At 29.8% G+C, this 24,258-nt stretch overlaps 8 protein-coding genes across 15 annotated transcripts; 4 read left to right on the top strand and 4 right to left on the bottom strand.

The window, feature by feature from the left end:
* Nucleotides 1-335: 335 nt before the first annotated feature.
* On the top strand, nt 336-3,242 carry Ythdc1 (YTH domain containing 1). Of its 2 annotated transcripts, none has more exons than XM_035090953.1 (5): nt 336-1,132; nt 1,380-1,835; nt 1,921-2,137; nt 2,213-2,679; nt 2,763-3,242. In XM_035090953.1, exons 2-5 carry the CDS (start codon nt 1,492-1,494, stop codon nt 3,088-3,090), a joined length of 1,356 nt encoding a protein of 451 aa, XP_034946844.1. In that variant the 5' UTR covers nt 336-1,132; nt 1,380-1,491; the 3' UTR covers nt 3,091-3,242. The 2 variants fall into 2 exon arrangements, with proteins under 2 accessions (XP_034946844.1, XP_034946843.1); XM_035090952.1 differs by having other exon boundaries at nt 336-590.
* A 183-nt stretch (nt 3,243-3,425) lies between these two features.
* Nucleotides 3,426-4,970, top strand: LOC118071667 (carbohydrate sulfotransferase 14-like). 2 transcript variants are annotated; one of them, XM_035090955.1, is made up of 4 exons: nt 3,426-3,897; nt 3,964-4,163; nt 4,223-4,483; nt 4,549-4,970. In XM_035090955.1, exons 1-4 carry the CDS (start codon nt 3,673-3,675, stop codon nt 4,865-4,867), a joined length of 1,005 nt encoding a protein of 334 aa, XP_034946846.1. In that variant the 5' UTR covers nt 3,426-3,672; the 3' UTR covers nt 4,868-4,970. The 2 variants fall into 2 exon arrangements, with proteins under 2 accessions (XP_034946846.1, XP_034946847.1); XM_035090956.1 differs by having other exon boundaries at nt 4,575-4,706.
* Uba2 (Ubiquitin-like activating enzyme 2) lies at nt 4,970-7,471 on the bottom strand. Its single transcript, XM_035090951.1, has 3 exons — nt 7,277-7,471; nt 6,988-7,142; nt 4,970-6,855 (listed from the first exon to the last, which is right to left on the bottom strand). The coding sequence occupies exons 1-3, from the start codon at nt 7,418-7,420 to the stop codon at nt 5,124-5,126; spliced, it is 2,031 nt and encodes a 676-aa protein (XP_034946842.1). The 5' UTR covers nt 7,421-7,471; the 3' UTR covers nt 4,970-5,123.
* Nucleotides 7,472-7,594: 123 nt separating this feature from the next.
* On the top strand, nt 7,595-8,645 carry LOC118071949 (uncharacterized). Of its 2 annotated transcripts, none has more exons than XM_035091452.1 (2): nt 7,595-7,708; nt 7,913-8,645. In XM_035091452.1, the coding sequence occupies exon 2, from the start codon at nt 7,926-7,928 to the stop codon at nt 8,607-8,609; it is 684 nt and encodes a 227-aa protein (XP_034947343.1). In that variant the 5' UTR covers nt 7,595-7,708; nt 7,913-7,925; the 3' UTR covers nt 8,610-8,645. The 2 variants fall into 2 exon arrangements, with proteins under 2 accessions (XP_034947343.1, XP_034947342.1); XM_035091451.1 differs by having other exon boundaries at nt 7,595-7,770; nt 7,913-8,641.
* Nucleotides 8,590-10,068, bottom strand: kin17 (kin17 DNA and RNA binding protein). The gene has a single exon (XM_035091450.1). It carries the CDS (start codon nt 9,935-9,937, stop codon nt 8,684-8,686), a length of 1,254 nt encoding a protein of 417 aa, XP_034947341.1. The 5' UTR covers nt 9,938-10,068; the 3' UTR covers nt 8,590-8,683.
* Nucleotides 10,069-10,252: 184 nt separating this feature from the next.
* On the top strand, nt 10,253-22,661 carry LOC118072139 (uncharacterized). Its single transcript, XM_035091777.1, has 3 exons — nt 10,253-10,626; nt 10,703-10,848; nt 21,625-22,661. Exons 1-3 carry the CDS (start codon nt 10,372-10,374, stop codon nt 22,358-22,360), a joined length of 1,137 nt encoding a protein of 378 aa, XP_034947668.1. The 5' UTR covers nt 10,253-10,371; the 3' UTR covers nt 22,361-22,661.
* On the bottom strand, nt 10,848-12,790 carry LOC118072140 (carbohydrate sulfotransferase 11-like). 2 transcript variants are annotated; one of them, XM_035091778.1, is made up of 6 exons: nt 12,204-12,785; nt 11,901-12,139; nt 11,596-11,836; nt 11,284-11,520; nt 11,055-11,209; nt 10,848-10,978 (listed from the first exon to the last, which is right to left on the bottom strand). In XM_035091778.1, exons 1-6 carry the CDS (start codon nt 12,354-12,356, stop codon nt 10,873-10,875), a joined length of 1,131 nt encoding a protein of 376 aa, XP_034947669.1. In that variant the 5' UTR covers nt 12,357-12,785; the 3' UTR covers nt 10,848-10,872. The 2 variants fall into 2 exon arrangements, with proteins under 2 accessions (XP_034947669.1, XP_034947670.1); XM_035091779.1 differs by lacking the exon at nt 10,848-10,978 and having other exon boundaries at nt 11,058-11,235; nt 12,204-12,790.
* Nucleotides 12,856-19,520, bottom strand: LOC118072142 (carbohydrate sulfotransferase 11-like). Of its 4 annotated transcripts, none has more exons than XM_035091781.1 (8): nt 19,365-19,520; nt 19,011-19,108; nt 17,980-18,155; nt 14,480-14,736; nt 14,152-14,392; nt 13,862-14,041; nt 13,574-13,731; nt 12,856-13,499 (listed from the first exon to the last, which is right to left on the bottom strand). In XM_035091781.1, the coding sequence occupies exons 2-8, from the start codon at nt 19,021-19,023 to the stop codon at nt 13,412-13,414; spliced, it is 1,113 nt and encodes a 370-aa protein (XP_034947672.1). In that variant the 5' UTR covers nt 19,024-19,108; nt 19,365-19,520; the 3' UTR covers nt 12,856-13,411. The 4 variants fall into 4 exon arrangements, with proteins under 4 accessions (XP_034947672.1, XP_034947671.1, XP_034947673.1 ...); XM_035091780.1 differs by having other exon boundaries at nt 19,239-19,514; XM_035091782.1 differs by adding an exon at nt 18,669-18,730 and having other exon boundaries at nt 19,011-19,514.
* Nucleotides 22,662-24,258: the final 1,597 nt, after the last annotated feature.

The raw sequence follows: 24,258 nt of genomic DNA on the forward strand, positions 1-24,258 counted from the left end.
CCATGAAAAATTGATGAGACAAGATGGTTTAAATTTAGTATACTCCCAACTCTGATAGGTAGCGCTTTTATCAGTTTAAAAAATTATCGACTTTTTTTTTATTTTTTATAATAATTATTATTGGTATTCTTTATAAATATATCATTTTAATATATAATAATTGTATTTATTTCTTTGGAGTATTCAATAACAATGAATAAATTACGTTTATGTTTTGGTAAATTTTTCTAATCTACATTGATATTTGAATACCTACAATTTTACCGCGGTTTCCAAGTTGACTACTGGATCAAGGTAGTCAATCCGTATCTATAATTACTGTTGTTGATGACTAATAGGATGCTCTGTTCTTCTTGGCTCAGAAAAATACTCTACAACTCCAATTGTAATAAACGTGAATTTTCATAGAATTAATAGTAAAAAAGTAGAGCAAAATTAAGAAATGATTATTTTGTGAAGATAAAAAATTAAAAGTAATGAAAAGCTCAAGTAATTGATCTTGAAATTGATAGTGTGAATAACGTACACGCGAGTCAAAGTTGTGAGGTGGAAAGTAGTGTTTAGTGAGGAAATAAATAACAAGTGTAAACGTAAGTGTGAGAGGCAAACAGCATCATAAGGGACTTGTTTCCCAGTTGATGGACTTATGTTGTTTGCAAACAAAGCACGAACTATTGTCTTCCCAGAGCATATCCGGAATGACCGAAGATTGACGCGGTTTGGAACAAGTTTTCTCAGTGGTGTCAAGACACAATAATAATATCTTAAAAAAATCAGCAGATTTTTTTCGATTTAACCAGCTCAAAGAGAGAAATACAAAGATCCCTTGAATTAGTACTTACGACGAACTTTTGTTAGGCCAATTAATAAATATTTCTCTCTAAATTATCTAAGGACTGAAATATTAGCTCATTTTATAACTTATTTTTCTATACTAAATTAATTAGAATTTTTGAACTGGACGAATCAGCCAAGTTATTTGTTAACCGTGAATACAGACAAGCTTTGCCCAAAGTGGCTTTAAATAAGAAAAAAAAATAAAAAATAAATTTATAATGTCGAGTCTTGTAAATCAACAGTTATGGTGTACTTATTTAGTGAATAGTATGGAACTATTTAAACCCTCTCGAAAGTATGGATCATCATTTCTATTATTACTGATAAAAATATGTTATTAAATCAAGTAACATATTTTATTAAATTTAACACCATTAATATTTGATTATAGCTACCGCTAAATTAATCTTATCCATCAACGTCCTACTCACATACAAATAAAGTCATGAATAAAATTTAAAAACTAAGCCATGCGATAAATTTTATTATACAAACAATGCGTTATATAAAATAACTAATTTGTTTTAATCGTCTTTTTTTAGAGTGTCTTTATCATCAACAGATAGGCAGCCTGGTTGAGCAATCACATTTTGCAGATGGTTTTATAATAAATATCAAACATCGTATTAAAATTCTTTCAAGACGTACATTATCATGGATAACAATCACGATGGTGACAATATCAACCTGAGCTGTGGAGAGAATGATATGGGAGATGAACTTAAAATTGGAGCTGACGAAACATACGACACTCGCAGTGAGGTATCATCTAGTTCATCAGATTCAGACTCTAGTCAGCCTAGCATAAGTTCTGTATCAACAAAATCATCTCGTGGTGACAATAAACGCAATCGAAAAGGCCCAGGGAAACGTCCTCGATCTAGAGATTCTAAGTCATCGAGTCCTGACAATAAACGAGCAAGATCTAAAGAAAGCAAGGGTACTACGAAGAACTACGATTATTCAACGAAACTTAATTATTTATTCAGAGATGCAAGGTTACAATAATTAACATCATTATAATAGTATTCAAACAAAAAAATAAATTGCATTTAGTCTAATTTTACATTATTTTTACATTAGGTTTTTTATTATAAAGTCAAACAACGCAGAGAATGTTACATTATCTAAGGCAAAAGGAGTTTGGAGTACTCTTCCACAAAATGAAGCTAACCTAAACCAGGCGTACAAAGGGTCTAGAAATGTTTTATTGATTTTTTCAGTGAAAGAATCGGGAAAATTTGCTGGCTTTGCAAGATTAAGTACAGAGTCTAGGAGAGATTGTCCCCCAATATCTTGGGTACACAATAAATCCAATTGAATAAATTTGATATAATAAAAATATACAAATTTTATAGAATAATAATTTGCACAGGTTTTACCACCAGGACTGTCAGCTAAAGCTCTTGGAGGCGTATTCAAAGTTGATTGGATCTGTAGAAAAGAATTGCCGTTTACATCTACTCTACATCTTTATAATCCTTGGAATGATGGGAAACAAGTGAAAATTGGACGTGATGGTCAAGAGATTGAGCCAAGAGTTGCTGAAGAGCTTTGCAGATTATTTCCTGAAGATGATGGAATTGAAATGACACCTATTTTACGAAAATCTAAAGAAGCTGCTAAAAATGTTGTAAAAGTGTCAAGACGTGTGCGTAATGGGCGACCTGTTGGAATTTCAAGATTTTTACGTACAAGAGGAAGTGGAAGAGGTGGAAGAAGACTTTTTTTAACATCAAGATCTCGGCTTGCATCACTTGCTAGAAGTGGATATGCATCAGATCAACGACCTGGAGATTATAATCATCGATATTGGTTTAGTCGAGATTCTTCATATGCAAAGTGCGTTGATATTGAAAAAAAAACATATTTTTACAATAGCTGTAATTATTTTTCCTTACTGTAAATAAATGTATTTGTTATAGAGGGTATCGTTCATCAGGCTTAGGTATAGCTGCAACAGCTGAAGCTTATTTAGCTGACTACATGCGAACTATGCAACATCAATTACCTCCATTACCACCTTATTCCAGTTCTCATCCTTATGATAACTTACCTCCACCACCACCACCTCCAAGATATTATGATGGCCTACCACCACTTCCCTATACTCCATCAAGTTCCAGTCTTGACAAACGGAGTTATGAACGTAGTGTTGATGAGTTTCTTTGGAGAACCTCTAGCCGTCGAAGTCGTCATAGTGATCATCGTTCTTCACGTGATCATCACCATCGACATAGAGAACGTAGATGAATGCAGGACAAATCATAATTATTTTGTTAATTAGGTTAATTTATAAATTGTGCTTTAGAGTATATTTTATGAAATCTTCTGAAAACTTCTGTGGTCTTTAGTTGAATAATGTCTAAAAAGAATCAATTAATTAATACAGAATACATTCTTAATTCTATATGTACAAATAACTGATTTATAGTTATTTTATATTTTTAATGATATACATAGATATAAATAAAAAAAATTTTTTTTTATATAAATGAGTGATCTCATGAGAATGCTTGAAAGTAATCAAATTTGTTGATTACAAGTTATTGTCATGGTAATAATTCTAATAAAATATATATCAATGTATGCGTGAATGAATCCTTTTTTTTAATTGTGTAATGATTATCATCTTAATAATCAACAATCATCATGTATGCCACGTGTGGAGTTTCTTAAAAAAATTGATTATACCCTTTGGTATAATAAAAAATAATGCTTCGACTAAAAGTTTATGATAATTATTATCGAGATTCATCCCACACTTGATTCACAAAGGAAGTAAATTATCGTATGATGAGACTCAGGCAGGAATAGTAATGCAGTTATTCTAACATGGTCCCTAAAAAAGCTATCATTTTTTCATCATACACTTCTTTAATTAGCGTTTACGTTTTATTATGTATAATAGTGATAATTATAAAAAACAATTATTTTTCTCTGATTTTAACAGAATTAAAAAAAAAGAATAATGATGCACCTGCTGGCAATAATCATCATTATAACATTCGAGATAAAACTGATGAATTAAAAACATTAGATCTTAGTATTGATGTGTCAGTAAGTTTATTAGTTTTATCTGTTAATAAATCCCTAACATCATTTTAATTGTCATTTCATATTTAGGAAATTGATTCAACAATTGAACGAGTCTTCAATACCTGTGACAATTATAACTTAGTTACTCAATTGAAACCAAAACATTTTTTGCACAGTAAAAAGCATAATGTTCTTTTTTGTTGGATAAGAAAAGTTGCTTCAAAAAGTTTTACAAAATTTTTTGCTGATCTAGAAGACTATCAAATTATGAGAGATTCTTACGATAGGTAAAAAAAATTCAAAGTAAATATAATATTTCTTTTAATAATTTTTTTTTAAATTTTAGAGAACTTGACTCTTTTGATGTAGAGAATGTTGAAGATCTGGTAAATTTGATTGATGACAGAAATACTTTTAAATTCTTTGCTGTAAGGCACCCTTTCGTCAGATTAGTCTCTTCATATAGAGACAGGATTGAAGACAACTCAAAATATTCTGCTCAAGCATGGATTTATGTTCCTAAAATATTTCATATAACTCGACCGCAATTATTTTACCGTAATAAATCAACAAGTCCTTTGTATAAAATATTTGACAGAGATCGCAGGTATTTTATTAACTGTATATTTATTGATAATTCTGCAGTCATAACTTCAGATTTGATCTTTGTAGATTAAAAATAATTCCTACTTTTAAAGAATTTATAATTGGACTACTGAAACAGCCTGAATCTTTGAGTGATTTCCATTGGAGTCCATACTACTCTCATTGCTCAGTGTGTCAAGTCAACTTTGATTACATCTTAAAATTAGATAATTATTCAATAAAGGACTTTAGCTTTATATTTGCTAACGCAGGAATTAATCAAAATAACTGGGAGTTTTCAAACATAGGAATGAATATGAAAGGGAGCAACGAATTTTCAAATTACATGTTCTTACTTATCGACTCTATCATTAGATATGTTTTACAAATTATATGCAAAATATAGATAGATTTCGAAATGTTTGATTATGACTATAAAATGTATGAAAATTGTATTAAAAAATAGACCATTTTACAAGAAATAGAAATAAGTTTTTATTACTTTTAAACAAATGTCGGAAAATTTTACCTGAATTACAGATATAAATAATGTTATTGTTTTTCTTAATTAAGAATATTTTTTTTTATTGTTTCGTAATTATTTTGGAAATGATTATAATATGAGTTTATTATAAAAGTATTTAACTAATTGTCCGCTTGATTCATTTTTTTGCAGGAGATGCAGTTTGATCACAAATAATCTGACATTCATCATCTGTAGGTTTGCGAACTCTTTTGAGTGGAGATTTTTTAGTTAGTGTACCTTGATTATTATCTTCAATGATGCAAATATCATCGTCAGATGTTTTTCGTTTTTTCGGAGAAGGAATCTCGTTGCTAGGTGAACCAGTTTTTCGTTTCTTGGCTGCTATCTCATCTTCATCGTGTTGATTCATTGCTACTTCTACAATATCGTCAACCAATATCACGTCAAGGTCATCGTCATCTACTTCGGTAACTTGTCCATTGGAAGTTGAAGGTTTATCAATGTCATTCTTTTTCTCTTCCTCTTTCGGCTTCAAATCTTGTTCATCTGCTACCACTAAGAAATCAGGACTTTCGCCACGAACTGAAGGTTTGTCACGATGTATTACATTTACAGTCAACGAGTAATTTTGTTGGAAATCATCAACCTTAAGTATAGCTCCATTTTTAACTCCCAATTCTTCTAAAGTCTTATCATTATTTTCTTCTGTTTCTCCTTCTTCACTACTAATTAAAATCCTTCCTAAGCCATCAATCATTACATCAGGCGCAATCATATTTAATCTTTGTTTTAAAACAACTTCATTGAGCTCATCTATTGTCATTTTACTGGTATCAGCAGCGAGAACTGCTGTTGGTGTTGGAGCACAGACATAGCACTTTGGATTAGGCGGATTTAAATCCCTTTCTGGTACTAATAGTTGATTTTTATGATTAGGTCGTGGTCTTAAATAGACTGATTTGCAAGATTTTAAATTATCACGTAAAATATGGAATGCATGAAGAATAACAACACCTGCTATAATTGCATTTGTTGTCGCAATTGCTGGAATAATATTTCCAGCCATTGACTTAATATCAAATCTTGATTTCTGTGGAATACCAAAAATGTGTGCTCGAATATTTGAACAAGCAGCTACAAAGTCCATGGCATCTTGATCATCTTTATCCCATACTAAATGATCATTAGATGATTTTTCACGTAGTTTTTCTAATTTATTTTTTAAATTATTTAGAGCGTTTGCAAAAATATTTGCGCACTTTGCAATACTCCATCTTTGTTGATCTTTTAATCCTTCATCATTTGTACTTTCTTTGCTACATCCTGCTACTTCATCTGGAAGACTTTTCCACTCTAATGGTGTAGGCGGTGTTCTCTTTTTCCATAAATTATCCATACTTAGTAGATACTTGATATCATCATGAAATAATTTTGCAAAAAGCTTTTCAGGATTGTATCCACATGCATGAGCCCAAAGTCTAGTTGATACTCGTTCAACGTTGCCTTTATCATTTGATTCTGAGTCTAAAGCAGCTTGACCAGCTTTGTCACCAGCAGCCTCAGGATCAGCTGTATCTGGTGATACATCTTGATCAGGATCTTCTTCTCCAAATAGTTGATTGAACAAATGTTTAGACCATACAATACAGTGAATAGGTTCACTGGGAGTGTTGCGAATTGTACAACCTGGAAAAGTTTTTTGTGGCGGTTTCGGCAAACATTCATAACATTGGCTTAGACCTTTCTTGATTAATTCAACTTGACCATCATAACCAGCAGTTCCTGACTCAATTAAAGGAACATCAGCTGCCAAACACATTCTATTGACATGATTTCTAGCAGCACGATTATCTAATGCATTCATTACCAAAGTGAATTTCTTGAAAAAGTTGAGTCCATAATCTGATCTGTTGATAAAAAAATAGTTAATATAACTTTACTAAATAAATTATTAATAAGTTAATATAAAAATATACAGAATATGATTTCATTATAATACAAATTAAATCATTCCATAAAAATAATTTAAATAAACTTACGACATAATACTATCATGATAAGAAATGATGTTAACATCAGGATTAAATTTTAAAGCCGTTTCACGTGCTACAGCAGATTTTGATTTACCAACATGCTGTTTTTGAAAAAGAAATTGTCTGTTGAGATTACTCACATCTATAGTGTCAAGATCAATCTGAAAATAAAAATTTCTTATTTAATAAATAGAAATTAATAAGAATTAATATAAAAATGTAGCTTATACATTGCGTTAGTATTATTTGTTAAGCGTGTTACAAACAATCATGATATCAATTAATTTTCACTTACAATCTCGATATCTTTAAATCCAGTCATAACTAAATTCTTAAGGATCTCACAACCGATACCACCGGCACCCACAACAAGTATTTTACTTTGCAAAATAGCATTTTGCAAATCCTCACGAAAAACACCTTTGATATTCGCAGCCATTTTTATTGACTTCAGCGTGCTTCAGTTTGGTTATGCATACTCGCTTCCAGTGGCGGTATCCTCACGATTGTGATGCCTCTTTCGAGCAAACATGAAAGTAGCAAAACTGGCCGTCTACTGAACCGTGCGGCAAATATACTATGTATTTATAGTTTTTTTTGTATAGTTATACCAGAGAGAAGACTTCTCTCTGGTTATACATGAAGGGATCACGCTGATTTCTCAAAAAATCTAATACAAATTGTTGAATTGTATAATTTATACAAAAAACAAGGCTGTTCTTTACATGTAAATCTTTTACATCAGTTTTATTCAAAACTTTCTTTTACATTTGTGAAATTAATTAAAAAGTATGTACTGTATTATCATGTCTAAGTTTATAAATAATATAATTGTTTACAAAAAAATAGTGTTTATAATTTTTATGTCCATTCGGAAAATTTTATTCAAAGTTTTAATGAGAATTTTAAAGCCTCATTAATTTTTTTTCAGCTACTACTTAACAATGATAATTTGGACATTGTGTCGAGTTAGTAGGCTCAAAGAAGTATATCAACGATTACCTTTACTATCATCAATAACTAAAATAAATAAAATTCCTCAAAGATACAATATATCTTTACATAATGAGGCACTTTTTGGACGAGATAAGAAAAAAATTAAAAAGTTCATGTCGATAGACAATATACCAAAAGATTCTCAACTGGTATACAATTGTGCAATATCGAAACTTATAGTATTTGCATACAATTCGTCTTGGTTTCTATTGATATTTATTTTGTCTGGAATTTATTATTATACTGATAGTGAATTGGACTATCCTCTTTATGAACCTGACCAGAATGATGGAAGTACTTTGCACAATATTACAATATATTCAGAAGTAGAACATTATATGATTTATTTATTTCTGTTATGCTATAATGTATTTGGATTTGTATGGTGTCGACGAACAGCATTGAGAATATGGCATCATAACGACAAATATTATATGATTTTACCAAAACTTGTTTCTAAAAGTGGAAGACAAGTTATTGTTAAACCAGGAGACATGTCACTCAAATATAAATTTGTACAGATACCTTTGATTAAAAATGTTCATGTTATGAATGGTTGGAAATACTACATAAATGAAGAAAATTTTATGACACCATTAGAATATTTTAAATTTATTGGTGAATCTACTTGATTTTGTAAATAAATATAAAATTTTTTAAATAATGTACATTGTTTCCAATAAATTAATTATATCTAGAATGATCATCAGCCAACATATTTACAAATATATTCATAAGGAAGTTTTTTCACGTATTTATTATCCTTAATAATTTCAACATCAACGCTAAATTCTTCAATTCTAACTTTTTCAACTGTAGCTATGGAACCTCGATATTTTCCTTGAACAATCATCACTTCTTTTCCAATCGCTGGTATAACTGTTTCTAGATATTCTTGATCAATTTTTATCACGTGTCCTTCTACATCTTCTGGAGAAGATAATTTTACTTTAGCCACAAATCCAGAATCTAACATTGGACCCTGCACTACTCCTTTAGCTTTATAATATTTCGAGCCTAATTTTTTTGTGATTATTTTAACAACTAATCCTTCTCGTAGCCATCCTTCAGTAGATTTTTCTTCACGCTCTTCTGATTTTCTTTTACTATGTTTCTTTTTTCTAGCAGAATCCTCATCATAGTCTTTTCTTTTAAAGCTTCTGTATGAATGACTTTCACATTCCTCTGAATCATTTGTATTTCTATCTACATTTCCTTCATCACTGGTTCCTTCATTTGAATCGATAGGTTCTTTTTTTATATCACGATCGTTAATTAATTTTTTGGGTGGTTTCAATGGTGGACCCATTACTTGGGGTAATCTAGGTTTAAGTTTCAGCTCCAAAACTAAAGGACCATCTTCTTCCGAACGCATCAATGGTGTAGCTGTGTCATCAGAAGTATCTTTTTGTTCTTGACTGCCTTTTTCAACTTGTTTTTCGATGAACTCCATCATACGCTCTGCATCATCTTTATCCATTTTCTGCTTTTTAGCTTTTCGTTCTTGAGCTGCTAGAGTCTCTGGATCACGATCAATGTATGTAACAAACCATCCTTTCTCCGTTTCATCTACAACACATTTTCCTGTGCGACCAAGCCATTTAACAAAAGCTGTAAGACTGTACCAAATCGTAGCATTCATATGAATATGATGTCTGTCTGTGATATAATCTTGATAAACTCTATTGGCAGATACTCGACGTGTACCAAATTGACGTTTTAGTAAATTCAAATACCCATCAGAAAATTCTCTAGAAAATTGATCCATATACTTATGTTGACTGTCAGCAAATAAGAGCATTTGTCTGTGATGAGATTCCGACATCGTATGACATTTGAATCCATTTTCGTCTCGACACTGTTTTTGACACATTTGACAGTACCATCTCAACTTTTGCAAACCTTTAGCTTTAATTTTATTGGCAATATATTTGGGTGTTCCAACTTCATGTTTTCCCATTGTGCACTAATAAATTTAATGAACCAACATTCAAATTGTATATAATAATTAATAATGCAGATTATAATTTTAATAAATTATTTGCTTGTAAAGCGTAATGTTTATGCATAAACTCAGCGTTTTTTATGGTTGCTTATAGGTTATATTTACATGATTATAGATTATTTTAGTAGCGACATCTATTTGACAAAATAAATAACGGCGCATGATTCATTATCAGTAGATGGTAATTGCCACGAGCAAGAGTAAGGTTATGACATCTACAATGAAAAATCAAACCGTTTGGTTAATATGGCGGGATAGTGATAAGTCAAAATGTGAATATGGCGTCGTTTACATTGAGTGTCAACATTGTGTAACCAATTTGAAACGAAAATATTATCTTTTATCAAAGTTGACAGTTTTTCTCAATAGCTTAATTATACTAATTAATTATGGATTCTTTTGAAGATGATGATATACTTTTCGTCAGTGACGATGAGTCACCTGTTGCGGAGGTACCGTGTAGTTATAATCCCGTTGATGATCATTTAATTGAACAATTAAATAACGTCCGTGATTGTATTCAACGTGTGAAAAATGAAACAATTAATGTTCAATCTGTTACTAAAGAAGTTATACGAAAACTTACTAAAACATGTACATATTTCATCGACAACAATGATGACAGCTCTGGTTCCGACTGTGAAGTAATCATTCAGTAACTCTTGTAATTATTATGACATTGGAATTACATTTAAAAATTTTCTATGCTTTTCTGTGTAGCTCTTTGATGCTAATTATGAGCCCGTTGTTAAAAAAAAAAAATTCGATGAAGACCTTAAAGTACTGCTACATGTTGGAAATGTTTGGCAAAGAATAATTGATGATCAATGGGTTGTAGGTGTAGAATTACAAAATCTATCAAATCGGTAGGTTCAAATAAGGTATTTATTTTATAAATATTTAAATCGAACAGAGTAACACGGAAGATTTGTAAGGTTTTTCTGAACGAAATTGGAATATTGATCCGATGAATATTGAAACAATGCAAAGTCATATCTGGAAAATCACGCAACGTTTTAATTACATTATTCACATAAGTCATATTAATTTACATAAGTTCTAAGATACTTACCTATATAAGTTCATGAGGTCATAAAGTTGTTCGTTTGATATTTGAGAAAAATATGTATTGCTAATATTTTTATGTTCTTTATTAGTAGGATTTTTCCATTTCGGTTCTATAATTTTTTCTAACTTCGCCATTTTTATTAGATAGTTTTGGTCTTCCTGAAATAAATAAAAAAAAAAACACTCTATAACAATCGTATGACGCAGTTCTTATCTATTTATTAGCTTTATACTTCAAGAGTTTCAAACTTCATTATGAGATCAAAGTTTGCTAGACAAGGAGTGCAAAATGGTGTCATAGGCTCCCAATGTTCATTCAATCTATTATGAGATTTTGATTCACAAATAATATATCTAATAAATTCTTCAAAAGTTGGAGGTAGACTATCATCAACATATTTTAGTTCTTCAATTTTTTTTTTTACTTCACTAGAAAGTGTTGTTAAATGTGATCCATTTAGTTCTCTCCACTATGCATAAAGAATAAATTTTTTAATAACTTTAATTTCATAGTTTCTCAAGTTTCATTTAAATGACTTAATTACCTTTGTTCTAGTTGCCTCAATGATTTTCATTCCAATTTTTCGAAAATATTCTTTCTTTGCGTTTTTTATAAATTTGTCTACATATGCACTTACAAGCCGTTCAAAGGGATGACGAACAATAATGAAACTCAAATGTTTATTCAGAGCTTCTTGGAGATATTCACGGGATGGTCTTGGGTATTTGCTTCGAGCTAAACTAACCGGTGTTTTTGAAGCGTTCTCTAAATACTCAGGACTGTACCTGTTAATTTTTTATTTGAGTTCCAGTTACAACCACTAATTAAAAAATACTCAGGAAAACTTACCCTGCGAGCAAGTTAAAGTTATATAACCAAGATGACGATGCTGCTTTAAAGATGTTACAATACACTAAACCATACTCTTCATTGATCAAAAACTCCCAAGCGTTAAGTTTGTGGTTGTGATCAGTTCCTGGTTTATCTAAGCCAAACTTCTTACATTCATCATTTAGATGTTTACGCCGTCGTTCAAACCGTAATATAATTTTATCGGATTCTCTTTCTTCACTGAATGCTTTTAATTCCTTGGGGAAAAAATTTAATTATTCTCTATACAACGTAATGAAAATAATGATTAATTAAACTTACATCTATGATGTTGGTTGAAGTATAGTGATAGCTATAGATCGTCAAAGTAATGAAAAAAGTAATAAATATCACTATTGTGTATGTACGATAATTGCCGGTGAAGCGAAAGGTTCTTGGCCATAGTTTCCTCTTCAAATTGATTTCTATGCTCATATCGATTTTAAGCAGATAACATAGTAGTTGACTGAATGAGGTATTATTTGCAAATGAACAAATGCAACATTACAAGGACCGGCATTAGATGATAACAAAAATTATAGTGACCGAATGCGTAATCTAAAATTGCATAACTTTAATGGGTGTCACGGTCACTTCAGGAATTCTACTTTATAGTAACTAGTCAGCATAATTTCATTTCACATCATTGACCATATATCAAATTATTTTAAAAATATCACTTTTATGTTCACCAAAGTATATCCAATTATTACAGCGTCGAATAAGTGTTTACGTTCATTTGGACAAGGTGAGTTTTCGAAATGAAGTGTAATTTCGGAATTATGCTAAAAAAAGTTACTGAGGTAAACCGTACGATATTTTCTTATCATACGTAAATGCAAAAGTTGTTTGTCAAGTAAACAATGAAAAAACATGTCTAATGAAAAACATATATTTTTATCTAACTATTAAAAATTTACATATTTACAATCGAATAACAATTGCTTTAGAGTACTGAATAATTATCTAAATAGAACAATAATCAAAAACTGTCTTTAATATTACAGGATGTTGTACATCTTTTATTTAAACGACTTATCTATTCTTTATTTATTTTAAACAATTAGTAAATTTAGGCCATTTATATTCGATAACATTTAATTGATCATTATTTGTTGCAGTACTGTCTAAGTTTTTTATTCTTAATTTTAATGATGGAAGCTGTTTCATAGGAACTAATTTACTAAATTTACCTTGTGGTTAAGTGAGCATTCTTGCAAACAAGTAATTTCTATGATACGTAAAAATGATACTATACTTGATACATTAATTATTTAGAGTTAAGGTGTTGAATAAAAATATTTTTGCACAACTATCAACTTTGAAAGTAAAAAAATATAAAATCCAACAATATTTGAATAAAATTACACATAATTAGTATAAATTACTTTTTAGTACTGCAATTAAAAAATTGATTAATCTTAATTACTTGGAAAATTGTTTAGCTCTTTGTACTTCGAACTAAGAAGTTACGTTTTTCTATCATAATGTTATTTTCTACACTCATTAGGAATTGAGTGGTCTTTTCCATATTCAATATACTCCGATGGTGAATAATTAAAGAGTTCAAAGTCATATCTAAAATAATAGTAATTATTGTTAACATGAAAACATAATTTTTCATAATTATTTGTAAAAAATAATAAACTTACTTGAACATTTCATAAAGATCAGTAATTTGACTTTTGGATAATTGTACAAAGTATTTCTTCATAACATCCTTCGTTTGTGCACCTCTTGCAGGATTTTTCCACTCTGGTTTTATCAAGTGTTCCAAGTGAACATGTTTTATGATATAATTTTGATCATCCTATCAATCCAACAAACAATTATTTAAATCGCTGTGATTCTAATTTCATGTAATTTTCTTTCATAAATGTGTAAAAAATCTTTCTAAATCATTTTTTATATTATCAGATATGAGATCTGTATTTACTTACTTGAAGTGTCTCAAATTTAGCAATGATGTCAAAACGAACTTGGCATGGTGTACAAAAACTGATAATCGGTGTCCAATGCATGTCTAGTTCATTACCAGCTTGCCATTCACACAAAAGCCACCTGACAAATTCTTCAAAAAGTGGATATCTAGGACCTCTCTTAGTTCGATGTTTTGGATCCTTGAGAACGAAAAAATGATGCTCAGTATTGATTTCCAATGATGAAGAATTTAAGGTAATTGGTAAAATTTTCTTTGATATGTAAATTATTAGTTGATGAAGAAACTTACTTTGTATCGGAACTGGTTAATTATTCGCATTCCAAGTTTGCTATGTAGAGTGTTGGGCAAACTTTGTTCAAGTTTGTCTCTATATGCGCTGAGGAGACGTTCAAAAGGATGTCTTACAATAAGGAAGCTTACACTGTCATTCAAATATCGTGATAATTCATCAGCTGTAGGTCTTGGATATCTTTGCCTTGCTAATGATACTGGTACAGCTTTAGATGCTTTTAAAAATTGTGGACTGTATCTATGGATAAGTAAATAATTTTCTTAATGACCCGCAAGTTCTTTTAATTAACGAGCTTCAAAAGTATGAGAAAAAAATCAGTTGTACCCTGCAAGACGATTAAAGTTATAAATCCAGGAAGTAGAAGCAGCTTTAAAGACATTACACCAAATGAGATGATAATCTCGATTAACAAAAAATTCCCAAGCATTGGGGCGATGAAGAGAATCATTCCCAGGACGATCTAGGCCAGCTTCGGAGCATCTTTTTGTTAATAACTTGCGTCTATCTATCAGCCGTGCCTCGGTCTCAGCCATGGTTTTCATCTCGAGCAGTTTCTCTTCGGCCGATTGAGCCGTTTCTTTCTGTAAATTATCCAATTATTTTAATTGAACCCAATTAAAGTCTGGAATTTATTATTATTAAACGAGCATTTCCATTTGTTTCGAAAACAATTTAATTTTATTGGCAAGAATATTTACGATTGACCCCATTTTTCCCCTATAATTAGTGATTTAGATAAAGTTTTAATAAATACGATCAGTTTCCGAATTCTATATTTAACTCTCAATGTTAATTACATTAAATTTTTTTTATTTTCTTGAGTCTCCTATCTTCTAGAATTTTTTTCCCTCATAAATAAGTAAAGCTTTGTCAGAATAATCAGATTAATGTTTCTTTAATTAATTAATTATGAGTAAAGAGGAAGTTTTAACTTTTTTCATGACAAATTATGCATAACCGTGTTTTTACTCTTTAATGCTATTTTTTATAATTTATTTAATAAATATTAATTGCAACTGAAATATCTTAAATTATACCAATGCTTTTATATAAGTTTTAATAAGTTAAAATAATTTCTTATTGAAAAACTTTCTTTGCTTGGCAAGGAAACTCATTAAATAGTTAAGTTACATTAATTTTAACTTTCAAGAATTTAATTCCAATTACATTTTTATCATTTGTATATAAATTTTTTTACGGAAATTATATTTATATTTAAAATAAAAAACTTTATTTTTTCAAGGAAGGAAATTAATTGTTTCGTGTTTTCCTAAAGAATTTTACTTAAGTTTTTTTTTTTTTCAAATACATTTAACGTCAACTTTAATTGTTGTTCTTGCACAGTATCTCTTCTAGGACTAATTATACAGGCACTGTAGAAGTTTGCATGCATATCAAACTACTCGAATAAAAAAAGACATAAAATCTTCCTATTTACTTCTTTCTTTAGTATTCTTATATTATTGATTCCCAACAATATACCTTATTCTTCTTTACTCTACTCATAAAATACAACTTATGTAAGTTAGTTTACAGATTTAAATTTTATTTCTTAGATTTAGTATCTACATATTTATATATTAAATTTTTAAATTATTAAATAAATGTTAATATTCTAAATGGAAATTTAAAAATTTATAATGTTACAGAAACTAATGAAATATTAAAGTGGAGCATGTAGCAGTGGTATGGCGACATTGATTATCACAGTTGATTTGTTGACTAGATATCTAACTTGAGGATCTTCTAATATATCATCCAACATACATATTATTTTAGCCGTATCGAATAAATGAAGAATAACATAGAGCAATAATCAAAAGTTCACTGCTAACATGCTAGTTGGAATTTAAGTACAGAAATGGTGCTTTCCGTTTATTGATTCTTCACGGTCTGCTTTGTGCACCTACAAATATGAATGTGGGCCATGCGTTCGATACATTTAAAGTAAAGAGGATGCACATTGTAAAGTTTATTTGTTGATTATAATTCACTCATAATTGTTACGATAAATTTCTTAATCATTTTATAGGATTTGATCATTGATGTGTTATGTGAATATATTTTTTTTGTATTTATTATTACACATAACATTTAAAAGGTTAAGGTCATGATAAAAACTAAGTTAACATCTCAAATACTCTTTGAAAAGTCTGACAAAACAATTACAAAGGTTCATCTTTGCATAATTCATTTACTGTGTAATTTTTTTTTTCTATTGGTTCATCCTTCAACTGTCAGAAAATTTATTTCTTATGTTTGTCCGCGGCAATCATATTTGAATTATTGATGAAGTGATTATTAGTAATGTTGTTGATATGTTTATAAAAATAACTGAAAAAATAAGTATAATTGTTAACACTCACGATATTCATTTAGTTATAAAAATATATTAAATATTTTTTTAATCAATAGAAGTAACATGAAATATTTGTTCATTGATCACAAAATTAATTTGAATGAGTAAAGCTTATTTATAAACAACTTATTATTTCCAAATATTAAAACTTCTGTCATGAAGTAAACCGTAAAAAGAAGTTTCTAAAAATAATAAAATAATTTCATTTTATGATTATTTTATATTACTTTATTACTATGATTATGATTAAAGTCATTGAATTGGTAGAAGAAAGCCTTTTTCTTTGGCAATAATTTTAACAGAAAATGTACAAAAGGTTATTATATAAAAAGTACCAGACTTTTATGAGAAATATTATAGAATTTTTTATGGAATTGAAGTTGTAACAATAGCATTTTTAATTATTTCTTCTTCATTGAATGCTATAGTGCGGTGAAAAATTGTTTGTTAGAACTGTCAAGTGTTCTTCAAATCAATGAAAGAGATTTAACAAATTGATTGACCTACTTTTAATTGGTTTCATAGATTAAGAAAACTCGTAATTCTTCTATGTAATCGTTGTTAAACGACATAAGATAGGTTTAATGTTAAGAAGCTTAGTAGTTTAGAAATCAATCATATAATAGAGTTTGTTGAATGATTGCGATAATGACAATGAGTAATCGAGAGTTTTGTAGTGAATTCACCTGCCGCATTGCGCCTGGAATATTGCCAGAGCGCAGACTTTTCGCGTCGTTGTTACAGACCTAAGCTTATATGCAATTTGATAAAAAATGACTTTTATATTTTCTCAGTAACTTGCACTTTCAAATTAATGCTTTTATTTCTTCAAGTTGCTATTGACCTAACAGTTAAAACTTAAGAATTTTAAGTTTAAGAATTTGCTAGATTTTTTTAATCTTTTCAAACTGACTTTCACATTCTATCTTTTTATGATAAAAACGTTTACCCAAAGCTTTGATTTATAGCAATCATTATTCATCTATTCAGAAATATTACTTTTATTATTTTTTCTCTGTTGAAGGAAAAAACTCTTAGTTCTTCTACATGAATAACTGGGTTTATTTCAGCCACAAGAAAAGAAAAAGGTTGATGAGTTGTAGCATAAAAAAATTTTTCTAAAGAAATGCTGTTGAACTTTTTCTATTATTTTCAACATTCACGGAATAAAGTGGAAAGAGTTCGGGAAATTTAGAGTACAACATTGACGTAACACATGTTGAGTAATTAATTCAATTACTAGACTGGTAGATAAGCTGACTAGTAGTCAACGGTCATTTTCATCAGCCAGAAGAATATTTTCACTCAATCAAATAATTTATATCATTTTATTTCATTCATATGATGGAGAAAATCTATAATTCAATTTCCACAATTTTCATATTACTCAGGGTGAGCAGACAGAGTGAGCTAAATATAGATGTAAGGAAATACCAATCAAGAAATAATGAAACTAAATACTTACTTCTACTATCGATGATGATTGAACGCTGTTACTTGTACCATCTTGAGTCGAGAGGGCAAGAATGATGAGTGCGAGGACAGCGGCAACAATAATCGTCCTGCGGATGCTCGCAAGGACATGACGACGTGATGTCATCTTATCTCGATGGATATTTTTCCTACGGTACTCATATCGGACTGGAATACAAAAACATGTTGAACATTCACCTCAGGTTTACAACATGTGATTATAATGATAATTCTATTCTTTATGTGCATTTTAATTGGAAATATGATTAGCTGTGGTTATTCTCAATTTTTCCCTTAATCATTCATTATTCATATGATTCAGTTTACCGTTAACATTCTTATCATACTTGATACAAGTGAATATTATTAAACTTTATCATACTGAATTATTCATCATTGAAGCTTTAAAACATTTCGTTCTTCTATTTTACCGATGATCTAGTTGGGTTATAAATTAACAAACATTTACAATAATTGGAATGCAGTTTGCAACAACTTTATCATTATCTTTTCATATCAATGATAACTTGACTAATTGCAGATTGTTATTGCATTTTTATTAGCATCTATATTTATGAAATGAATTTCAAAAAGCTTAGAGTGTTATACAAGATGATCTCATGCATAATTGACTTTATTATGCAATCATGGACAGATCTCGTCCACTATATATTCACACACCTCTCTTAATTAATTCCTACTGATGTGCGTGTATGTATGGTCGCGCTTTTCACATCCACGTGCTAGTGATAACAAAATTAGTATTATTTTCTCCTTTCAATAATTTGATAAATACCATTGATAAACTTCAATCATTGTATCTCGTACACGTGATACAGAATAATTTATTGTTAAAATAAGAAATAATAAGATTTTATATATTGATTAATGCATATATTTGTTCGTAGTTAATTCCAACATGTTACACAATTGACAAATTCAAGTGCAGCTTCTAATAGGTTTTATTTATTGGATTTATTTTATTCGATTTTATTTAATATTTACTATGAGCTTTACATTTACCTTCCACGGACATACGCCCAAGTTCAGGTTACTGTTTCATCTATATGACACTGAGTTGATCATTGAATAATTTGACATCTAGATGGTTCAGAATAACCCTGGAGTTTCAGTTCAAGTATCAGGTTAGTTAAAAGAGATACAATATTTTGATCATGCTTTAATCATAATGACATGCTCTATTATTAATTTATTTATCTATTTTAGTTGTATATTTAACACTGAACACACTTGAGACACTGAGAGAATGAAATGATGATGATGATGATGGTGATGCTGGTAAAAGAATAAAGATGAACGAGAACCAAATATAAATACACTCATGAGATGAAATAAAACCAAGAGAGCTAAAGGTACCGTGTGCTCAGATCGACATTCCTCGCAGCACTGAGAGTGCCAAACACGCGAGTACTTCTAGTTGTGATGTAGCTATGGTTTTATAACAATATGAAGACGAGGACGACGCAAGGCGTCTGTCGTGGACACGTCAATGCTACTAGTTCTAGTAAAGTAAGTGGTGGACTCTCCTTGTCAAGTTTACCACCCGCATACAGACGCATACATTGTAAAGAAATCTCGTGGATTGGCCGGTTGTTTCGCGGGTCGATTTACCGCTGGATGTTGGAGGCGCAAGCGCGAGATTTTCATTTGAGAGAACAAGACTTGGAGATGGAAATGACTGAGAATTAAAGCGCGATTTAAGAATAGGTGCAGAAAAATGAAACGAGTTGAAAGATATCTAAACAGTATATGTTATACTTGACAGTACTTGAAAAAAATAGATCAAATAAGTTTGAATGCAGAGTAACGGAAATGAGTAACTATTCGGCATTTTATTAGACATTAATGCTGAGCAATCACGAGATGTTGCAATTTTGAGAATTTCAGCGATGCATACCGATTCGTAATAGCCAAGATTCTTCAGCTAATCGAACTTTAGTAGAAAAAATAGCACTCAAGTCTTGGAATCAGTGGATGCAAATAGGAAGATTCAATAGATCATTTAATCTTCCTGATTCGTTTGATCTTTCAAGCGTAATTTTCTCTTGACCGCATCTCTGTTTCAAATTTTTAAATTATAGTCACGAGTTGAAGTTCTTCGAAAACGCCAATGAGGCCTAAACATAGTAACTCTGATACAACTCGTTGAAATGGTATTAAAATTCACGTGGCGTAAAGAGCAGAGTATGCTTCAAGAGCTTCAGGCGTGAATAAATCTCTTGACTTTTATTCAATTCGGAGAATAGAAATAAACATCTTCTTCATTGTAGTATCTAAAATTGAACAATATCATAGATGTTATTTATTTATCATGAAACGATATTTTCGATTATATGGGACTATCAAGTTTTATTGCTTTGAATGATTTGCAAGGTTAAACATTCTGCAGTGACATTATTGAATTACTTGCATTCCTTTTACGCAATGAATTTATCCAACCGTAAATAATAAACTGATATTGCTTTCCTATTTTAATGCATTTCAACAATGTTATGAGATTATTTTTATAATGGATTTTGGGATTATGAAAAATTATTCATCTTTTTACAAGTAATTGCTGTAAAAAAAAATTTATTACACTTTTTTTTTATTTACTTACTCTTAAATAATTATTCACGAATCATCAATTCAGGTTTATTAAACTTAGTTGAATGAATAGCTAGTTTAAATTGAAGAAATATTAAATTAATGTTCACTTTTTTAAGAACTTTAGTCTTTTCTTGTAAATTTCTCAAAGAAAGGTTTGTTCAAAGGGAAACTTTAGAATAAAGTAAGGAATCCTGAATTAATAAAATATTATTTCATTTTACGATAATATTATCAAATTAAAATAGACATTAATTTCTTTTTTTATCAATGAACACTTTTGTGACAAATATAATATTTCATCTCATCTAAATCTCCTTCATGATAGACATTTTTTTTAATTTAAAATTTTTTTTACTTGAAAAAATATAAATATACTCACCAAGTAATTATTACTGAGTAATCATAATGTACTGAATATATCTATTAATGTCATCTTTTAACGTGAAATATTGATATTAACATTCGCATAATGATTAAAAAGTATATAAACATCTGAAATTTTTAAAAATTTAATAATTTAATGTGAATATTTTTTTTATGTAAATTGAAACAAGATACTAAGACAAACTATACCTTTGAGATTCTTCAACGTTCTAAAACGCGTGTGCTGACATCAAAATTTATTTTTATCCGCTTTACTCTGGTCAAATTGTCAGGATGCTAATGTGTCCTATTTTGTATTCGAATTCAAAATTTTTATTGGTAAAATAATCTGTATCAAATATACTTAAGAGTTTACAAAAACATAAAACCACAAAAATACTTTGTTAAAAATTCATCTCAATTCATATTTCATGTTTTTTTCCAAGCTATTATCTCTTATCATTTCAACCAGACAGTCAGGCAAAAATGTCATTATATTCCACCTACTTCCCCTTCGAATCTATCTCCTGTCAACTACTCGAACTACTGAATTTTTCTACGTTGATTATTTATCTAAACATTGATATTCTCTTCAAGTCTATTATTTAATTCTAAGCTATATGTCAAACTTATCTAAAATAAACTTTTCAAATTTTTTTTCTAGGGTTCTCGAGAAACCGAAGCTATACATAATGATTTCAGGACAGAGTGAGATAAAAGGAGTGACAAGTTTTTGGGAGACTGTTAATGAGTCATTATGGTCTAAAACATGTGAGTTGGATCCAATGAGTGAAAAAATAGTTGGAGTAACAGTGCTGGATTTACCTAATTTCCAAGATACAACTCAAGTCAAAGCTTTTGGTACTGTTATGTATACACTTGATGGTAGAGAACTGCAAACTCCGATTAGTTGCTTCTCATTAAATATCTCACAAGCTGTGGATAAATCGTTGACGCCTAGATATGCGACAAATCGTAATCAAAGTGTTCTAGCAATGAAAGCTACATCCTTTGAAAAGGTTATTATTATTAGTCTTGATGGAGAACTAGGTCGAGGCATTAAGCTGCTTAATTTCCTTCAAAAGAAAGATTTTTGTGAGATTCTTCCAGATGTTCATATTTCCAAGAATTCTGAATCGCTGAGACATTGTATATTTGAATTTTTATCAGTAGCAAGCACACAAGTGATCCTTCGCATCTCTGCTAGATCGATAGCACAGTTGAATATTATGCTACACATGCTTCTTAATGAATTCCCGGATGCTCAAGAAATTGAAAAACACAATAAAATTGCAGAAGCTGCTATTACATTGGAGAAAGAATTTGAATCAAAACTTGAATGTGATAAACCAATAGAATTATTAATTGCAAAAGTTAAAACGGATTTGCTGATGCAGTAGATAATTTTCTGGTTGGTTGAATTGAAGTCCAAGGAAATTGCTTCAAAGATTTTTGAACGATCATTTAAATTTAAACATCGATTATTATTCATGTTAGAATTTGTACGATAAGAATAAATTATATTTATACACGTTACATTGTTGGAATAATTCTTGAAAACTCATGCTTTGTGACAATTCATCGTACTTCTATTTGTCAAATAAATAAATTACTCCTCATGCATATGTTATTTTTCTCTGTAGTGAATAAAGTCGAGATGCTAAATTACTCGATTTTCTCAAACAGCTGACATAACCGTATATTTTTAGCTCAAAAAAAAACGAATAACATGAGTAGTTTGAGGGTTTGGAAATAAAGAATAGCGTTTATCTTTCAAATTATTTATTTTGTTAAACTATATAAAGCACATATTTTATAATAGATGTTTGCGAATGAGTAAGTGAGAGTGAGTGTGTTGAGTACAGAACTCGCTGAGCACTTTTGATAAAAAATATCATCATTATGACCGTTACATCTCATTATCGTTTTTATCACTCTAACATATTCTTTAATTATTTCGTATCTCACAATATTCTGTTGATTTTGAGAATTATTATTTTTATTAACAGCTCTTGTGCGCTCTCTGGCTCACATACAGTTTTTCTAAATGCTGAATCGTTTAATACACTAAATCTTGCAATTCTTTAATACATATTTATAACAATCGATTTAAATACAAGACTAAATGCACTGGAGAATCAATCCCAATAGTTTAAAATCATTAAAAGTTATTCCATTGGATGAAATAAAAACATCTTCAATTTTTGTTATCAATTCCGATGATATTCAACAATGAAAATGTATCTTGTTAGTTATAATGATGATAATCATATCTCATAGAGACCATTTAGGCAAGATAACTCAACGATAGTAAATGACAATGTTTAAAAAGAGGTAGATGAGTAACGGTGACAGGGTTTGTTTCATTTTCTTCTTTATGCTCATGACAATAATAATACTAATACTCGGCCGTTATCTTGAACGTAACAATTTTTTTTTGTGTTTAAATCTCTCCTGACATATCAGGCACCGAATCGTTTAGGGTTTCAGCTTTCTGTCTACAAGAAAGTTAAGCGATCATCAAGAACGTCGAGGAATATATAGATGTGAAAAAGGAAAACAATGCATAAAACTTTATTGTAACACTCGCTATTATAACATTTTTTTTTGTGATTCACGCTAAAACACATGACGATTCGGTGGGGTGCTTATTTTTTCGTACACCCTTCGTATGGCTTTACACTCTAGATATCATATCATTACTTATTGGCTCAGTCTATCTAGAATCGCGAATATCACTAAGTCATATAACAGTAGTATGGCAAGTTTTTTTTTCCTCTGAGATTCGTCAACGTGCATTTACAGACCCACTTTTTAATTCTTCTAATTATTAATTAATTGTTATTTATTTTATTATTTATTTATAATTATTTTTCTTCATTTTCTCCTTCACTCTCCTTTATGCCCATTTACATAAATAAACAATCTTTAGGCCTTTACCATCGGAATAACTTATTTTTTTCTTATTTCATAATAGCACAATCTTTAACAAAGTCATTAATAACCCATTCCATCTTTAACGTATAATTAAATATAGAGTTTAATCAATAATCATCGCATTATGTTTCTCTATTTCCCATATCTCTTATCATCATCACTCACTCGACACACATTATTATTATCAATAAACTCTTCACGGCTTTCATTTTTTTTAAATAATCGGCAGCTAGATTCTGTGTGTTGTGTGCTTAAGCTCAAGCGAATGCGAATATTCCACAGTAATGCACCAAACATATTTTTATTTATTTATTTAGTTATTTTTTTTTTGTTAAGTATTTTTTTTCAATTATTCCAGTCT

This window comes from Chelonus insularis, unplaced genomic scaffold (genome assembly GCF_013357705.1).
Source record: "Chelonus insularis isolate UGA/USDA-ARS -01 unplaced genomic scaffold, ASM1335770v1 contig_88_pilon, whole genome shotgun sequence".
In the NCBI taxonomy this organism is placed as follows: Eukaryota; Metazoa; Arthropoda; class Insecta; order Hymenoptera; family Braconidae; genus Chelonus; species Chelonus insularis.

Bases quoted from the DNA above. Each gene is read 5' to 3' on its own strand.
- Uba2 (XM_035090951.1), bottom strand. From the start codon at position 7,420: ATGGCTGCGAATATCAAAGGTGTTTTTCGTGAGGATTTGCAAAATGCT. The intron at 7,143-7,276 runs GTAAGTGAAAAT...TTTTATTTTCAG, and splicing joins GATTTAAAGATATCGAGATT to ATTGATCTTGACACTATAGA. The intron at 6,856-6,987 runs GTAAGTTTATTT...TTTTATCAACAG, and splicing joins TATCATGATAGTATTATGTC to ATCAGATTATGGACTCAACT.
- LOC118071667 (XM_035090955.1), top strand. From the start codon at position 3,673: ATGGTCCCTAAAAAAGCTATCATTTTTTCATCATACACTTCTTTAATT. The intron at 3,898-3,963 runs GTAAGTTTATTA...TTTCATATTTAG, and splicing joins ATCTTAGTATTGATGTGTCA to GAAATTGATTCAACAATTGA. The intron at 4,164-4,222 runs GTAAAAAAAATT...TTTAAATTTTAG, and splicing joins ATGAGAGATTCTTACGATAG to AGAACTTGACTCTTTTGATG.
- kin17 (XM_035091450.1), bottom strand. From the start codon at position 9,937: ATGGGAAAACATGAAGTTGGAACACCCAAATATATTGCCAATAAAATT.
- LOC118072139 (XM_035091777.1), top strand. From the start codon at position 10,372: ATGGATTCTTTTGAAGATGATGATATACTTTTCGTCAGTGACGATGAG. The intron at 10,627-10,702 runs GTAATCATTCAG...TTTTCTGTGTAG, and splicing joins GCTCTGGTTCCGACTGTGAA to CTCTTTGATGCTAATTATGA. The intron at 10,849-21,624 runs GTAGGTTCAAAT...TTTTTTTTCTAG, and splicing joins TTACAAAATCTATCAAATCG to GGTTCTCGAGAAACCGAAGC.
- Ythdc1 (XM_035090953.1), top strand. From the start codon at position 1,492: ATGGATAACAATCACGATGGTGACAATATCAACCTGAGCTGTGGAGAG. The intron at 1,836-1,920 runs GTTACAATAATT...TTTTTACATTAG, and splicing joins TATTTATTCAGAGATGCAAG to GTTTTTTATTATAAAGTCAA. The intron at 2,680-2,762 runs GTGCGTTGATAT...TATTTGTTATAG, and splicing joins CGAGATTCTTCATATGCAAA to AGGGTATCGTTCATCAGGCT.
- LOC118072142 (XM_035091781.1), bottom strand. The intron at 14,737-17,979 runs GTAAGTATTTAG...GATAATTTACAG, and splicing joins AATCATCATCGATAGTAGAA to AAAGAAACGGCTCAATCGGC. The intron at 13,732-13,861 runs GTAAGTAAATAC...TTGGATTGATAG, and splicing joins CTAAATTTGAGACACTTCAA to GATGATCAAAATTATATCAT.
- LOC118072140 (XM_035091778.1), bottom strand. From the start codon at position 12,356: ATGAGCATAGAAATCAATTTGAAGAGGAAACTATGGCCAAGAACCTTT. The intron at 12,140-12,203 runs GTAAGTTTAATT...TTTTTCCCCAAG, and splicing joins CTTCAACCAACATCATAGAT to GAATTAAAAGCATTCAGTGA. The intron at 11,837-11,900 runs GTAAGTTTTCCT...AAAAATTAACAG, and splicing joins AACTTTAACTTGCTCGCAGG to GTACAGTCCTGAGTATTTAG.
- LOC118071949 (XM_035091452.1), top strand. From the start codon at position 7,926: ATGATAATTTGGACATTGTGTCGAGTTAGTAGGCTCAAAGAAGTATAT.